At 41.4% G+C, this 17,482-nt stretch overlaps 1 protein-coding gene across 3 annotated transcripts in view; it reads left to right on the plus strand.

Moving 5' to 3' along the window:
* LOC109928681 (bcl-2-like protein 11) overlaps positions 1-16,878 on the plus strand; it is a 45,093-nt gene extending 28,215 nt beyond the window's left edge. For all 3 annotated transcript variants that reach the window (XM_048596771.1, XM_048596774.1, XM_048596775.1), the window contains exon 4: positions 15,747-16,878. In XM_048596771.1, the coding sequence (XP_048452728.1) occupies positions 15,747-15,836 (90 nt within the window). In that variant the 3' untranslated portion in view covers positions 15,837-16,878. The remainder of the gene's footprint in view (positions 1-15,746) is intronic.
* Positions 16,879-17,482: the final 604 nt, after the last annotated feature.

The raw sequence follows: 17,482 nt of genomic DNA on the forward strand, positions 1-17,482 counted from the left end.
ACCTTGTTATCTCAGATTCTCCAGCATCTGCAGTTCCTACTATCTCTGAAACAATTTTAACCCCTCCAGCAATTTGAGCTTTTGAATTCAGTTGAAAATTTTTGGAATTGAACATTTCTGCCATTGAAACTGATCTTGAAGATGCTGATTATCATTTTAAAAGGAACACAACCAGTTTATCGTGTTCCTTTTCGAAAGAAATCTCCTGTCACTGCCTGGTCAGGCCAAATGTGATTTTAGTCCCATAGTGGTGTGGTCGACTCTTAACTGCCTGCTGAAGTAGCTTAACAAACCGCTTGGTTGCCTCAAACCATTAACAATGATAAAACACAAAGCTTCTGAGAGCATCTACGGATGGACAATAAATGCTGGAATTTCCAGCAATGCCTGTGTCCCAAAAATGTCCTTTTAATAATGCCTGCTTGCACCAAATAATATTTATTTGCTTCAGAAAAATAGATGTACAATCTCTCAACAAGTTCCAGTGACTAGGCCACTCCTGTTTCTCGCAAAATTAGTTTTTAACTCACAGTAAACAGCACATCTGTGTACCCTTCTCCAAATTATTAGTTTAGATGGTATATCAAATATGTTAGAAAAGGTAGCTGTAGAAATTTGCAGCCAACAGTAACCATACAATTAACATGCACTTTGGCTACCGTCAGGGAAACAATTTGAATTTGGGTTGATTGCAAGAGCCAAACACTGCATTGCTGAAGGTAAACTTAATCACGCTGCCTCTGATTTAGTACAATTTCATCTATTTCTGCTATTTCCATTGCATTTCTTTTTCAAAAAGTGTGTGTATATGCACTTGCTAATTGCGACAATCTTGGCTGTTCGATTCTGAAACTCTCAGTTATAACCCTCTGAGAACAATGCCCCTTGAACCAATGTTAGTGGAGGCAGTAGGGTGGTGGGGGGGAGAACGGAAGGGAGGGGGAGATTTTCTCCCTGTTTCTCCAACTTGCTCAGTGTAATTTGAGTGGAGTTTCTGCTGAGGGCATCTTGTGAGTTTAACGGTGATGAGTCAGGAGAAGCCTTGAGGAAATTCAGCCCCCCTCCCTTCCCATGGTGAATGTATTGCTCAAGGCGTAGCTTCAGTTCTAACTTCACTGACAATATCTTGTAACAGAAGTATTGCCTTTTTTCCCCTAAGTGCACTGGTTAATGGGGATACTGTACTTCCTATCTCTCCAAAGAACTTTGGAACACGTGGCTTCTAGATTTCATTCATGTAGCAACAGGTATCACTGCCACCCGAGTTTGAAACAGCAGATTATTGTGCTGTGTGTTTATTTGGAAAGGACAAGACATTCCAGGGACAGTGACAGCTGCACCATAGGAGGGATGGATGGGGGAAGGGAGAAGAGTGATGAGATGAAAGTGGGTCTAAAACTGATTCAAAACAGGAACGCACTTCCATTTGTTTCTGTTTGGTCATCCGCATAACTGACACAAGGCTTGCCAGACAGTTGCTCAACTCCCAGCTTTGAAACAGTAGGCAAGCCCCAGGTGGGCAGAGGGAGCACTTCAGTGATAGCCTCAAGGTGAAGGTGAGGAGGAGGAGGATGATAATGAGGGAGCTGAAGATGAGAAAGCGGTGATCCCAGCAAAACAGCCTCTTCAGAAAACTCCGCTCAAGGCAACACCTGGATTGAAAGGACTCCCAACCGAAATGGCAAAACACCCTACAAATCCACACCAGCAAACAAGCAGTCCCAGACTCCAGAACCCAGCAGTAAACCCAAAACACCTGAAACTCCAAAGGCCCCACTGACGACAGAAGAAATCAAGACTAGGTTGAAGACCTCCTTGGAAAAAGGTGTTAATCTGCCCAAACTCGAGTACAAGTTTATAATCTCTGAAAAATGGCTTCAGGGTGGAAGACCCATAGATCATCAAAGTACTCTGGACGTGGAGACAGACGCTGGATGAGAAGTAGAATAACTGTGGCTGTAATGCCACAAACTTGCTGTAAACGTCGTTCTTCTGTTTCATCTGTCGTGTAAATAAACCAGTTTGATTTACAAAACAAAAAAAAACCCTGAAGGCCTCACTGGCAAAGTGCGGCATTCCCACAGACACCTGGGAATCACTGGCCCAAGACTGTCCAAAGTAGAGGAGGAGCATCCGAGAAGGTGCAGGCACCTTGGGATTTGCCATTGCAGAAAAGTGGAAGCCAGGCGAAAATGGGGAAAGGAGAGCGCTGCCACACCAACGCCCCACCCACTCCTTCCCACGACCGTCTTCTGCCCCACGTGTAACAGAGCCTGCGGTAGCTGCATCCGTCTGTACAGCTACCTACGCACTCACCTTGAGAGTGGAAGAGAATCATCCTCATCTGCGAGGGACCGCCAATGATAATGATGATGGTTCTAACTCTCTATAGGATGGCACATCCAATGCAATGAATATGCCAAAGGTCCTGTCAGGTTTTGACACTGAAGAAGTGAAGCAACATTTTAAATTCCTCAATGAATAGGCATTTATAAGGCATCTTCTTGGTGCTTTCTAACGAACAAGGCTCAAAAACAGTTCACATCAAAGAAGGGTCTAGGCCCGAAACGTCAGCTTTCCTGCTCCTCTGATGCTGCTTGGCCTGCTGTGTTCATCCAGCTCTACACTTTGTTATCTCACATCAAATGGATTACCTTGATGCACAGTGACTCTTTTGTAAGCAAATGTAGGAGATAGTGCGCACCTTGCAAGATCCTACAACAACTGTGGGACAAAGGACTAGTTGATCTGTGCAGACAAAGTAAAGTTAATGTTTTGGGTCCAGTGACCCTTCTTCAGAACCAGGTTCCGAAGGAGGGTCACTGGACCCGAAACATCAACTGTGCTTTCTCTTCACAGGTCAACCTGCTGAGTTTTCCAGCAATTTCTGTTTTTGTTTCTGATTTCCAGCATCCACAGTTCTCTGTCTTTTTTTTAACCTGTTGGCCTGTTCTTTAGTGATATTGGCTTAGAGAGCAATATTGCCGTGGACATGGAACTATTCCCTTATTCTGCGTTCACCTGTTAAGAGCAGGGCTTTAAGTCTGACCATGCAGCATAGCCTGTATTTTGGAATGGAATGTTTACATGTATGATCCTTTAAGAGGCCAAGGGTTTCCTCTGGCCTAAAATTAACATCAACAGTTAAATATTAATGGGTCCAGCATTTGATCCAAATAATAGATACTGGCACTAATGACTTCAATTTTGAAACTGCCATGAATAATTCTGCATTTGAAATCTATAATTTTATATCATGGATTTATTCCAGATGAACTAACAATACGTTGCGGAGTGGTATAATTACAGATATATACAGGACCACAGAAAGGACAAAGAGTGGACTTAGTTGACTGTGAATGTGAATGGCTGAAAGGTTTAACCTTGTGGTCTAGAACAATGGAACTATTTTAATTACACATGTGTTAAAGTGGATCTGGGAAGACATTATGTCTCTGCTGGCAGGACATGTCTCCTCTGGACATGTGTTAACACATTACCCATGATGAAATGTAAATGAAAGAAGTCCGTGCTCCTTTAAAAGGAAAATTAAATTAAAGTTCCTCCTCTTGATACTCAGCAGAAATCTGTAGCTATTACCTGACGTGCCTGCTGGGAGAGTCTGCTTTATCCATAAAATTGCCCTGGTTTAAGAACCACTTTGATTTAATAGGATCCACCCTGACACAAACATTTATATAACCAGTATCTTGGAACTGTTATTCTGCGAATGAGTCACTAAGATTCCCCATCTCTGGCCTCGGGGCATTGTCTATACTGAGACTAATTATTCTGATCTGTGTTGTATAAGATGTATGTTACCAATAGTTACATGGCTGAAGGCTATATTAAATTTATTAAGATTAATTTTAAGCTTGAGCCAAACTCTTAACTTGTTCAATCCTGATTTGCAAGAAGCTGTCAATGTTCTTGGTGTTTGTGTCCCACCAGAATATGCGTTTCCTTGCAAGTTAATATGTGCTCAAAGTCTCTTGTTGCATCTGTAGTACACAAACCATTTTAAAGTCCTTTGTCTACCTTTCACACAACGTTATCCATGATAATGCATTGTCAAACTACACAGACCAGGAACTGCAAGTTAGCTGACTAGTATAACGAGCTGAATCAGATTATTCTTCAGAACTCAACGTTCTGAGGAAGGGTCACTGGACCCAAAACATTAACTCTGATTTTTTCTTCACAGATGCTGCCAGACCTCCTGAGCTTTTCCAGCACCTTCTGTTTTTGTTCCTGATTTACATCATCCACAGTTCTTTCAGTTTTTATTTGAGTCAGATTGATAATGGCTACATCGTCTAACTCTCTTCTGCAGTTCTGGATTAGTTATAGGAGATGGATGGGGTGAGGGAAAAGCCAATGAATTTGATCCTGCTCACTGTCCAGTCAGTCCTGGTGAAAAAGTGAGGGTGTATGAGTATCAAGTGAGAACAGGCTTGGCTCCTGCCACTTTTTATGGCCATTATTTACTCCCTGGGCTAACAATGGCCACTCAGCTAATAAATTCAGCCAAGGTGCTTTGCACTGATTTGGTTCATGGTGGGAGGGGCATGAACAATTTGCACTGAAAATTCTCCTGGAATATAAAGAACATGAGTGGGGCTCTTGTGGTGCAGTGGTAATGCCTCTATCTCTGGGCAAGGAGGCTTGGGTTCCTTGCTTCCACCTGCTCCAGAGATATGTCATCACATGCCTGAATAGGTTGATTAATATATATCTGTAGAAAGTACAAGGATTTATAGCAGCAGGCAAAACGTCATAATAAGACCATAAGATATAAAAGTAGAATCAGGCCATTCAGTCCATCTTAGTCATTTCACCATTCAATCATGGCTGATATGTTTCTCAACCCCATTCACCTGCCTTTGCCCATAACCCTTGATCCCCTTACTAATCAAGAACCTAACTCTTTCTTAAATACGCTCAATGACTTGGCCTCCATAGGCCTTTGCAGCAATGAGTTCCACAATTATACCACCCTCTCGCCGACGTAGTTCCCCCTCATCTCAATTCTAAAGGGTCTCTGCCCTCAGCTTAGTGGAACGGTTTTCTCCACATCCTTTCTACCTCAGCCTCCCTGTATTCTATAAGTTTCAGTGAGATCCCCCTCATCCTACATACCCAGTGTCCTCATCCGCTTTGCATTTGATAAACCCTTCATCCCTGGGATTATTCTCATAAAGCTCCTGTGGACACTCTCCAACATCAGTTCAAAACTGCTCACCACATTCCAAATGCAATCTGACCAGAGTCTTATGTAGCCTCAGCAGTACATCTCTGCTGTTGTATTCCAGCCCTCTTGAAGTGAATGCTAACATTGTATTTGCTGTCCTAACTGCCAAATGAACCTGCATATTAATCTCAAGAGAATCCTGAACTAGGATCCCGCAGCCCCTTTGCATTTCAGATTTCCGAAGCTTTTCCCCATTTAGAAAGTATTCTGTGCCCCTATTGTTCCCACTGAAGTGCGTAACCTCACATTTTCCCATCTTGTATTTCATCTGCCACATCTTTACCCACTCCCCTCGTCTGTCCAAGTCCTTCTGCAGCCTCCCTGCTTCCTCAACACTACCCGTCCCTGAACATGTCTTTGTGTCATCTGCAAACTTAGCAACAATGCCCTCAGTTCCTTCATCCTGATCGTTAATGTATAACATGAATAGTTGTGGTGCCAACAGGGATCTCTGTGGAACTCCACTAGTCACTGGCTGCCATCCTGAAAAAGACCCATTTATTCCTACTGTCTGCCTTCTGCCTGTCAGACAATCCTGTCCATGCCAGTACCTTGCCCCTAACACCTTGGGCTGTTACTTAATTTAACAGCGCCTTGTCAAAAGCCTTCTGGAAATCCAAATAAATCATGTCCACTGGCTCTCCTTTGTCTAACTTGCTCATTACCTCCTGAAAGAATTCTAACAGATTTGGTAGGCATGACCTCCCTTCAACGAAGCCATGCTGACTTGGTCTTTTTTGCCATGCACTTCCGAGTACTCCGCAATCTCATCCTTAATAATGGAATCTAAAATCTTATGAACAACAGAGGCCAGGCTAACCAGCCTGCCTTTTAAATGTTGTAATTCTACCAGCCTCCACCAGTTCCTCTGGTAGCTCATTCCATACACACACCATCCTCTGAGTGAAAAAGTCGCCCCTTTTAAATCTTTTTCCTCTCACCTTAAAAATATGCCCCCTAATGAAAAGACCTTTGCTGTTCACCTTACCTATGCCCCTCATGATTTTATAACCCTCTAAAAGGTTACGCTTCAACTGCTGATGCTCCAGGGAGAAAAGTCCCAGTCTATGCAGCTTCTCCTCATAACTCAAACCCTCCAGTTTTGGTAACATCTTGGTAAATCTTGGCACAGCGGTTAGCACTGCTGCCTCACAGCACCAGGGACCTGGGTTCGATTCCAGCCTCGGGCGACTGTCTGTGAGGAGTTTGCACATTCTCCCCGTGTCTGCGTGGGTTTCCTCCGGGTGCTCCGGTTTCCTCCCACAGTCCAAAGATGTGCAGGTTAGGTGGATTGGCCATGCTAAGTTGCCCATAGGGATGTGTAGAGTAGGTGGGTTATAGGGGGATAGGTCTGGGCGGGATGCTCTTGAGGTTCAGTGTGGACTTGTTGGGCCAAAGGGCCTGTTTCCACACTGTAGGGATTCTATGAAATCTTCTTCCTCCCTCCCTTCTTAACCAAGAGTATTACATTCGCCCTTTTCCAGTCCTCTGGGACCATCCCTAGTGTAGGCCTACACTCGACCATGATTCAGTTTATATCTGCATGGCCTTTGAAGAATAAATAATTTGAGTGTGCCAATTATCTATAATTTATTAAAACTTCTATTAAAACAAAATTGATACACTGTTGTCCGTCAACTTACCTAAGCTAAACTGTATGTGCATAATAATCTTTTAGGTTTATTTAGTTTATTTTTATCCAAAGAACAGCAACATATTTGGAGTAGAACTACATTATTTGTTTGCTTTCAATGGCATATTGTCCCAGCATACTTTATTCAACAGGGACAAGTGTACTCCAGCCTCCGACTGTGAGACATATCCGTGAACATAAACAAATAGCAGTTTGGCTGAGTCCCAGAAACCCTGGTACAGCCACCTCATTCCCCTTTCCTGGAATGGAGCATGTTACTCATCTGCGCAGACCGTTTATGCTTGTAAACAGAAACCAATAACAGTGGCTGAAGCAGATAAGACAAGTTTATTGTCCGACAAGTGGCACATTCAAAGGATAGGACTGTTCATTTTCTGCTTGGTATTGTTATCATCCTTCGATTATTATCTTCTCCATAAGTTGCTGTTCTTCACCTGGGATGGGGAGACAACCTTTTCCATTGCTGCAAGTAGTGCTGACTGAGTTGTACATAGCAGGCTGAGAATTAATCTACTGAACAGTAATCTTTCCTATTTGGAGTAAGACAGCCTTTTCCTCTTGCAAGGCATCACTGAGAGTAGTTCAGTTGAAACGATGACCTCCATCCTTTTGAAAAGCTCCAGTAAAATGATAGTAAAGGTTTTGACTTACTGTGATCACATCCTCCTCAAGCCCCTGGTGCAAGGCTTCAGGTTTCTGTTGGAAAGTATTCAGGGTTCTCCAGTCATGATAGGAATGAATTTGGTAAATCCATAATTATGGTGATGTAGGCTTATAATTTATATCCTGCCTTGTCACTCTTCTGTGTGCATTTCATTGGCAAGCTATCACCTTGTCATCATTTTCATTTCTGGGAAAGTGAATAAATCTATAATCAAAATATCTCTTCTCAAAACTGAACCATGTGCCCAGAAAGCAGGATTGCTGCGACTTTAAGAAGAGACTCAAATTAATACGGAGTAAAATGGGTTAAATGTAATTTTAAAGACACAAAAGTAATTTTACAAATTTAACACAGAAGCTAAATCATCACATTGGCTAATTACAATCTGGGGGGGTGCAATTGTGTAATAGCATTTTGACTGAGAAGTACTGACTTTTGGTTAAAAATTAGGAGAAGATTAGAGTTACCTGTAATTTGTGGACCACTGGAGGCGTATAACATTATAAAGGGTGTAGATATAGTGGTTAGGACAGTTTCCATTAGTGGAGGAGTCAAATACCAGGGTTAGAGGAGAGTTGATTATAAATATATTCTCCCAAAGGGTGATGGGAGTTTGGAACACACTGCTTGAAAGAGTGAGTTGTCTAGAAACTCTTGTAATATTAAAGCAGTATTTAGATGTTTACCTGAGTTGCCAAAGCCTCCAAGGCTATCGGCCAAGAGCTGGGAAACAGGATTAATGTGATCAGATTTTTGTGGACTGGTGCACGCAGGATGGACTGAATGGCCTCTTTCTGTGCTGTGAATGTCTGAAAATCTAGTGAAATCATATTCTCAGAAATTTCATGGATTACAAACTCTTGTGATTTTATTTGTAGATTGTTAATTGCAGCAGTAATTGTCTTCCTATTGGCAAGGGGTAATGGGCAGTGGTTAGCTTACTCACTATAACACATGGATTTGTGTCAAATGTCATTAGTCTGAATAATAAACCGCTGTTGGGAGTAGGAGTTCAGGGTCAAGGATACACACACTTCCGAAACACTTGTTTCCCAGGATCGACCGAGCACTTCCAACAATACTTTACTTTGCTTCTGTCACTGTGCCATCAGTCTTTTGTTGAACGTAGATAAGAATGAAACATCCAAGAGCTGGAACTTTTACTTTACTATGAATGAGAACTCATTTGGTTATTCCAGTCATTTCCTGTTTGTCCCATTCACCATTATAACATGAGTTTATTTCCTCAAATACCAAGATAGGCCTGTCAACACAGTTAGATGACAAAATGGAAAATCGCGACCAGACTGTGTGTGTGTGTGTGTGGTGGGCTGGGTCTCCCCTTCACCACTACGAACAGGTCACCAGGTTGCAAACCAATCAGTTTGGTAACAGCTGGCCAGAGAGCTTCTCGGCCTATCACAAAGGACTCCCACCTTGCCAGAAGCTGCCAGCCAATCAGGATCCAGCAACCTCTGGGTCCTAAAGCACATTGTTTGAGCCTAGCCCTCAGGGTTTCCAGTGGCGATTAGGTAAGTAGTTGACTTTTGCTTCTCACGGCGGGTGAGTGTCATGGGAAGATGGGAAATCAGAGACAAAGGCAAGGCATGGGTTTCAGGGGCAAACGCCTTCCCTGCTGGGAGGGCAAGATGATCAGCGCAGTGGTGATTCGAATCCCTTACATGGCCATTAACTGACCACATAAGGACCTTACTTACTGTTGAATCAGCTCTTGTGGTACTGTGGTAGTGTCTCTCCCTCCTAGCCAGTTGACCTGGGTTCAACTCCCACCTGCTCCTCAGGTGTATAATAACATCCCCGAACAGGTTGACTCGAAAATACCTTAAGTCCCCGATAGATCCTTGCTCCCAGCACTTAGTTGGCAAACTTGTCCAATTATTTGCCCTTCTCACTACCCCCAGGGGAGGGGTCAATTTATCCAGTTATCTTTCTCAAAGCAGGTTAACTGCACAGAGTGCACACTGATCAAAAATGGGTATTAGGACAGATTTTAAATTGTAACTGAAATAGCAGCGACAAAACTGCAGCAGTGTCGATCAATATTTTGCCTATCATTGACATCTTCAGTTCTCTCGAGGTAATATGTGTGTAGTTAAAAACTAATTTCATTGCATCTGAGTCATTCCCCGACTGAAGTAGATACAGTGGCCCTGCAGTTGTTCAGTTGGTTGCTTTGCAGCTTGTGTCTATGAGGAACCAATTCAATCAATTCACGCATAAACATGCTTCTTAATTTTGTCCTTGCTTATTCAATTAGCAGATGAAAGTTTGAAAATTAAACTGAAAATAGATACTAACAACACAGGGCTTTTGCTCTTGCAGAGAGCCAGCACAGGAACAGGGGACCGAATGGTTCCTGAGTTGCAACCATTTGATGAGTCAATTGTACTCTTTTTGTTAAGTTTGACCTGGAAATTTCAGCTGTGCATGGAAGTTCTGAAGAGAATTGAACAGGACAGAAAACATCTGAAGTTGGGGTGGGGAGTGCATTGAGATTTTAAAAAAAGATTTTGCTTTTATCTACTGGAACGATAAAAGGGATGTGGAGAGACAAGAGAAGCTGGGGTTTACTCCTCAGAGTAGAGAAGGTTAACAGAATATTTCATGGAGGTGTTGAAAATGATGAAGGGTTTTGATGAGCAGATCTGTTCCCACGGGGCAGTACAGTTAGTAGCTAGAGTACACAGATTTAAGGTTATTGCCAAAATGATCATATTTTGCAAGGATAAACAAATAGAAGTTGGTCATCAAGACAGAGAATTATTTGACTGAATCTGTTGCTGTGATCTGGAATGCAGTACAAAATAAAAGGCAGATGCAGACTCAGTATTAACTTTAAAAAGTTAATTAGATGTACATCTCAAAAAGAGAGAAAAAAATTTTTGCAGCACTATGAACAAAGAGCTGGGGAGTGGAATTCGCAGATGGTTTCATTGTGATTGTGCAGACATGATGGGATGAATGGTCTGCATTTCTATCTGAAAGAAAAACTATAAAACCTGTTCATAGGAACTGCTGAAAGTCTACTTTTCAGATGTGCCACAGCATGAAACAGTGAGTATGTGTACTGTGAATATGATTTGAAGATATTTAGAGAACAATGCCAGACTTTTTAAACATTAAAGTATTATTTGAAGAGATAAAAATCTGCCATTGTGGTTGCACATTAGCTGCTTTTACAGGAATCACGTATACAGAGTACGTTTCCCCTCAGCTTCTACAGGGGAAAAGCCCAGTTGTTATCGCAATTCCTCTGTGCCAAACAATTTCACTCGAAGCCAACACCAGAGCCACAAACACCAGCTGCTGCTACTGCTGCAGTCAAGGTTCTCAAGCCTGTACCCAGAGCCAAGACAGAGCCTTCTTTTCTCGCGTTGCCTCCTCCACACTGACTGCTGAGTTGGCTTTGTAAGACGTAATCAAATGAAAATGTATGGTATAATTATAAAACATGCTAAATATATATAATGATACTGTATGTATTTTTGGAGATTCTTGTAACCTTCTGTAGGGTATAACCAGACAGTGAGGATACAGGAATGCTGTTTTTTTTTGGGGGCAGGGGGATGGGATTTGAATCTCTAATTAATTTTGCAAAAAAAAAACTTGCACAGGTTTTCAGGATTGTCCAGATTTCTTTCTCTGCACTGTGAACTGTATTCCACACTTTGTAAACATTCTTCCCTGTCCCCACCCCACAAATAAGTGGCTTTTAGAATTGTTTAAAATATGCATGAGGAATTACTCCTCTCAGGCCATCAGACCATGTTTTGCAAAGATAAAACAGATGATCACCAAAATACTATTGACGAGAACCTCAGAATATTATGTAACAAAAAGAGAGATTTAAATTGCTCACTGCATACTCACAGCAGAGACTGTGAATTCCCAAAGCTACCAAGAGGAATCCCTATTAAAAGCAAAATAATGCAGAGGCTGGAAATCTGAAATGGATTGGAAACGTCAACTCTGCCAGATCTGCCGAGTTTCTCCAGCATTTTCTGTTTTGATTTATCATAGTCAGAATTTAGATCAAGAACTTGCATTTGTAGAATGCCTCTAACATTAGGAAATGTCGCAGAGCACTGCTGAGGCAACCAAATGATGGGTGGGGAGACAAAGAAATGAGGAGGAACAACGAAAGGCTTGGTTAAAGAGATGGGTTTAAAAGAGGCTCTTACAGAAGGAGAGATGTCTACATGTTTAGTTTAAGAAGGGAGTTTCGAAATATAGGGATCACGGGATTTGAGGTGGGACTGGCAGTAGTCAATGGAAGAGGAAAATTGTGCAGAAGGAGATTACAGAGCTAGGATGGACTGTGGCTTTGAGTGAGTTGAAACACAAGGATAAGAATTCTAAATTGTCGTGCGGTTTTGGATCTCTGCATTGATGTTAGCCTTAGATGAGAGGTAACTTCCGTGAGTGGAAATGTTCCACCTTTGAGAGGATTTCTCTGTTGATCTTAATGGAGGTATAGACCAGAACTTGCCCTGGGATAGGTTGGTAAAGGATTTGATCTTCTGGAGGTGGAGGCTGAGATCAGTCCTTCGATATGCTTCCACGAAGGTGTTAAGTGAGCCTCGAAGATTTCCTTCTGAAAGAGCAAAGATGATATTGTCATCCGTGTACTGAAGTTCCACAGGCCAGGTCTGTGTCATTTTCTTCCTTGATTTCAACCAGTTGAAGCTGAAAAGTTTTCTGTCCGTGTCTATGGTATGTGGCAGGCAGGATGGGAGTAATGGGCAAGGTTCACATGGTGTAAGAGATGATATAGGCAGCAGTGTTTTGAGTGCGCAGGTTTACAGAGGATCAAAGACAGGAGGGTTGCCCAGCTTGGCAATAAAATGTTGAGTTTGGAGGTTTCAAAGGTCTACATTAGGAAATGGAATTTGAGTTTCCAAACACAGATGAATGTGTGTCATTACAATTGCCCATTGCGCCCTTGGACACTAGGATTCCTGCGAAAACAGCCAGCCCGTGAGCTTGCTGTGAACTTAGAAATAGCAGTTGTGTTGTCCTCCATGATCAGATATTTTGTGAGTATCTTCTGACAGGATGGTGTTAAGCAATGGTGCCAACAATGACATGCAACGCTTTTAGAAAAGGGGAAGTAAGACTTGTTTTATACAAGTAAATGATTTTTAGGTAAGTCATGGAAGGGACTAATTCGATAATCAGCGTTGAGCCGGTCACGCAACTATTTATCAAGTTCCAAATGAGGAGTTTGGGTCCATGCTCTAATTTGGTCTGTCACTGCTACATTGTTAAGTGGACTGTTCTTTTGGATGAGGTGTCAAACTTAGCTCACATCTGGTTGCTCAGGTTGACCATAAGCTGACGTGAAATTCTCCCTTTATACTTCAATGAAAAATCTATATCCAAAACAAAGTAACTTATCTTAGTCTGCTGAACACAAAATTGCTGCCACATAACAGTTAATAATATTTGTGGCTCTTTAGTCAATTTGAATTATAGTGTTTTGAGGGGTGACCGGCCTTTCTAGACTGTAGTTGCAAGCTTGAGGCCAGTAGCTGCAATATAGTTTTTGCCAGGCAGTGGGCTGTTTGTATCGCCTGGTTTGAACTGTAATTCCACTACTCAGCAGAGTGGTTAGCACACATTCGTATTTAGCACTCGACTCCATGAACTTCAAAATCCAAACATATGAAACTCCTCTTCGAAAACAGCTTCTCCCAGGAGTCAGGTCAGGCTCTAACACTGGGATTATATCTCTGGCATGGGCTTCAGGTTAAGGTGGAAACTTGACACTGAAGTGTAAACACAATCTTTCTATATACACAAACCCTTTTTTTAGAAAGGGAGAAACATACCAACAAGTTTATAGTTTCCCTTCTTGCCTCTCCTCATATCTAATTTAGAATTGAAGCCGTGACTACTCTCAATGCTTGAAATTTCTTTTTTTTTTTTTTAATTTTAACCATCTGGTATTAAGTTGAACATAAAGACTCAACTGTTCAATTGTTTCCTAGTTTTGGTGGGTCAAATGTGTGTTGGATACACTTAACCTTGTTCAGATCTTCCAGGACTGAGAGAACTGGAATGAAATCTTTTGAAACTCCAGTACATATAAACCAACTTTTATGTAGCTGGCCAATAAGGTTTATGATTTTAAGGCCATACGTTTAAAGAAAAAAATCACAATCACAGTTTTTAGTCACCAGTTTATAACCTAGTGTTGGCATGGAGGTTCTTGTGGTTTACTGCAAGGAAATTCTGTCAGAATCTAGTCAGTGCAGTGGAAGAATTGTTTGATTGGTATTCTGAAGTGAAGAGATGAAAATAGTTATATTCATGTTGGAGAGGGCTAGACATTGTGACTTGATGGAGTGTGATGTGAGGAGGACATACCTCTTTCATTGCTGAAGCTCATCCACCACCATCTGAACTTTATTCTCATACGAATAAGATTGCTGTATGCAAAGCAGTGAAGCAAAATGAGTTTCAAACAAAATTTGTATGCTGCATGTACATCCTGCACCATTCCTTCAAAATGTGCTTTTGTATTCAGTGTTCGTTAGAGTTTCCATACAAAATATGACAGTTAAAACGTTTAATCCCATACACTTGAAGAAAAGTCAGCTTGGGTCAGTAGGAAGCACCCTCATATCTCCTTCAAGAAGTCACAATATCAAATCTCACTTTAGGACATTTATTTGACTCTGCTGAACTGACGGCTCATATGGAGATTTATTATGGATGATGTTTAAATCAAGTTCCTACAAGAAAGGTGTCATGATATTATTTGAAGGATAGGGAGTAACATACCGTACCAGTGCTTTCCCTTATTTCTAACCCTCAATTAATATCACCAAAAAAAAAATCTTTCATTTGTTATTTGTTGTGCATAAGTTGCCAAACACTGATGCACAACAATAGGACTATATTGCATTTCAACTGATTGACTGTGAAGCTTTTTGGGGCATACTGAAGTTGCAAACGGCTCTGCAGGAATGCAAATTAATCCAGTCTTTTCAAATTTTGAGCTAAGATGTTGGATTTTTGTTTTAATCCCCATGTTCAGAGATGTTATTACACATTATTGCAACACCTAAAATATTGAAGCAGTTCACATCCAAATGCAACAAGAAAATATCCAGGCTTGAGCTGAAAAGAAGCAAGTAACAGTTGCACCACACAAATGCCAAGCAATGACCATCTCCAATAAGAGACAATCTAACCATTGCCCCTTGACGTTCAATGGTGCTTCCATCAGTGAATCCCCCACTGTCAACATCCTAGGGATTACCATTGACCAGAAACTCAACTGAACTCAACAGAAATACAGTGGTTACAAGAGCAGTTTAGAGATTAGGAATAATGCATTGAATAACTCACCTCCTGACTCCCCACTCTCCTGGATAAGTGCAGTTCCAACAACACTAAAGAAGCTTCACACCATCCAGGACAAAGCAGCCCGCTTGATTGGCACCATATCCACTAACATCCACTCCTCCACCACCACTGCTTAGTAGCAGCCGTGTATACTATCTACAAGATGCATTGCAGAAATTTGCCAAAGATCCTCAATCAGCACTTTCTAAGCCCACTACCAATTCCATCCAGAAGGACAAGGACAGCAGATACATGGGAAATCACCATCCTGACTTGGAAATAGATCACCATTCCTTCACTGTCACTTCATCAGAATCCTGGAATTCTCTAATGCCATTTGGACTGCAGCAGTTCAAGAAGGCCAATCACCACCACCTTCACTAGGGCAACTAGGGGTGCACAATAAATGCTGACCCAGTCAGCAATACCCATGTCCCACAAGTGTATAAGATTCTTTATGTACCCACTCTGGAGTAAGTGAGACTGGGTCTCTTATCTCAGGGGTAGGGACATTACCACTGTGCCACAAGATATTCTCACAGCTATAAATATGATTCAGGTGGTAGGTGCAAATTGAAGTGTTGAAAGATATTCTATACCATTAAAGTACATTGAACTAAAGTTAAACTTTAAAAGTGTTGTTGTAGTTCAGCAGTAAGTACTAACACACTAAAAGGCTTTGTGACTACACCATTCAAGATGCACATTTTGTGTAATATTGAATATTTTTGAGAGGGTCTGGATGTTTTGTTCTCAGAATCTTGTATTTCTAAGTAAAAATCTTTATTTCCCTCTCATTACAGGCAAGAAATCACAGACCACCAAATAACCAGAATGGAAATTTTTGGCACTTGGTGGACATACTGTGCAGGAGAAGGATCAATGGTGTGTGATCAACTCACTCTTCAGTTTTACTACTGAAAGGAAACCCAGCAAAAAATGTAGCCCATTTAATAACAGACTAAATGGCTGAAGGTTTCAGCAGTTTCGACCCTTGCTTTTACTTCAGACAGAAATCAGCTTTTCTTCTCCTTGTCTGTATGTATATTTTGACATTAAAGTACAATGGAATGGACATCAGCTCACTGGCTGAACCACTGCTACAGCCCATCATTTTGCTGAAGTTCCCTGGAAGACGGCAGTGGGTGTGGATCTCTCGTCAGGTAAAAACCTGCAGGACAGTTCAGCGGTGGATTAATTTTGAACCCTTTCATTGTGGTCCACAAGTGTTTCCTGCAATTATTGGCACCTGAGCCAGAAGATATCAAGAGCTGCCTTACGTTTCCCCCAACACACAATCAAATACAATCTGAATTGTTTTCATAACACACCCTTTTTTTTATATAACAGAAATGATGTTCAACCCCTGCAGCCCTGAGATGAATAGAGGTGTACATGTGTAAGTTATTTTGAACTGTATATTTATTAGATGTAGAGCAACTTGTGTTTTTTTTAAGTTTGTTTCCTCCTCTCCTCCTTTTGCTCTGTAAATCATTGGCAAACTGAATCATAACACATGCTGTCTGCGACTTTCTTTTTGTTCCCATGCTGTTAATTTTTGCTTGAAGTTATTTAATTTCACTTTACTTCTTGCAGTATTTTCATACACTGAACAGGACCCAGTATATTATTAGCGAATGTTAAGTAATTCCCCACCTCTTATCACATCCCATCTCTAACTATGCACTTCTACCAACCCTGGATTTCTTTTTCCTCCATTTCAATTTGATTTTATTTCTTTGCACTGATGTCTAAAGGGGAATTGACAATTTTTAACTGTGCAATACCGCTGTACATAGCTACAAGGCTTTATGTACAAAAATACTTTGTGTCTTGCAACTTGTGTAATTTTGAAGTACAGATTTTTTCTTACAATAAATGTGCTAAAAAATCAAACCAAAGATCCTTTACCATTTCGGTTTGGTTTTAATTCTACCTGTAGTTTATTAGCTGACTTTGTTTAAAACAGCCAATTACGGAGGGAGGTGGGGAATGGGTGGGCAGGCATATGGCACCAATGGAACTGAATCTCTGTCAAAACCGTCATAAAGTGGGAAGGTACTGTAAAGGTTATTTCAATATCGGACAAAAATGTGTTCTGCTCCAGAGATACCTGGAAGACAAATATTTCCCATGTGCCTGACCTACAGCATCTTTTCAATCAACTGACTCGAGATGGAGACAAGAAGTCATCAGAGAAACAGGTCATCCAGTCCCTTGAACCAGTTTAGATCATGATTGCTATGGAAAATGCAGGGTTACAGAGATAGGGTAGGGGTGTGGGATGCTCTTTGGAGGATCGGTTTGGACCCAATGGGGTGAATGGCCTGCTTCTGCACTGTAGGGATTCTATGTCTCCAGTCAGTTTTCCCACCTATGGTCCAAATATTTTGATACCTCTACCTAAAATCTGTGATCGATCCCAGCCTTGAAAGCTCGAACTGACCCAAGATTCTCAGCACTTGTTGAGAATGTTTCAACTTTCTGGTGTAATTTGTGTTTAAAGAAGTACTTTCCAGTCTGCTGCTTGAACAGTTTT

This window comes from Rhincodon typus, chromosome 5, assembly GCF_021869965.1.
Source record: "Rhincodon typus isolate 14 chromosome 5, sRhiTyp1.1, whole genome shotgun sequence".
NCBI classification, from domain to species: Eukaryota; Metazoa; Chordata; class Chondrichthyes; order Orectolobiformes; family Rhincodontidae; genus Rhincodon; species Rhincodon typus.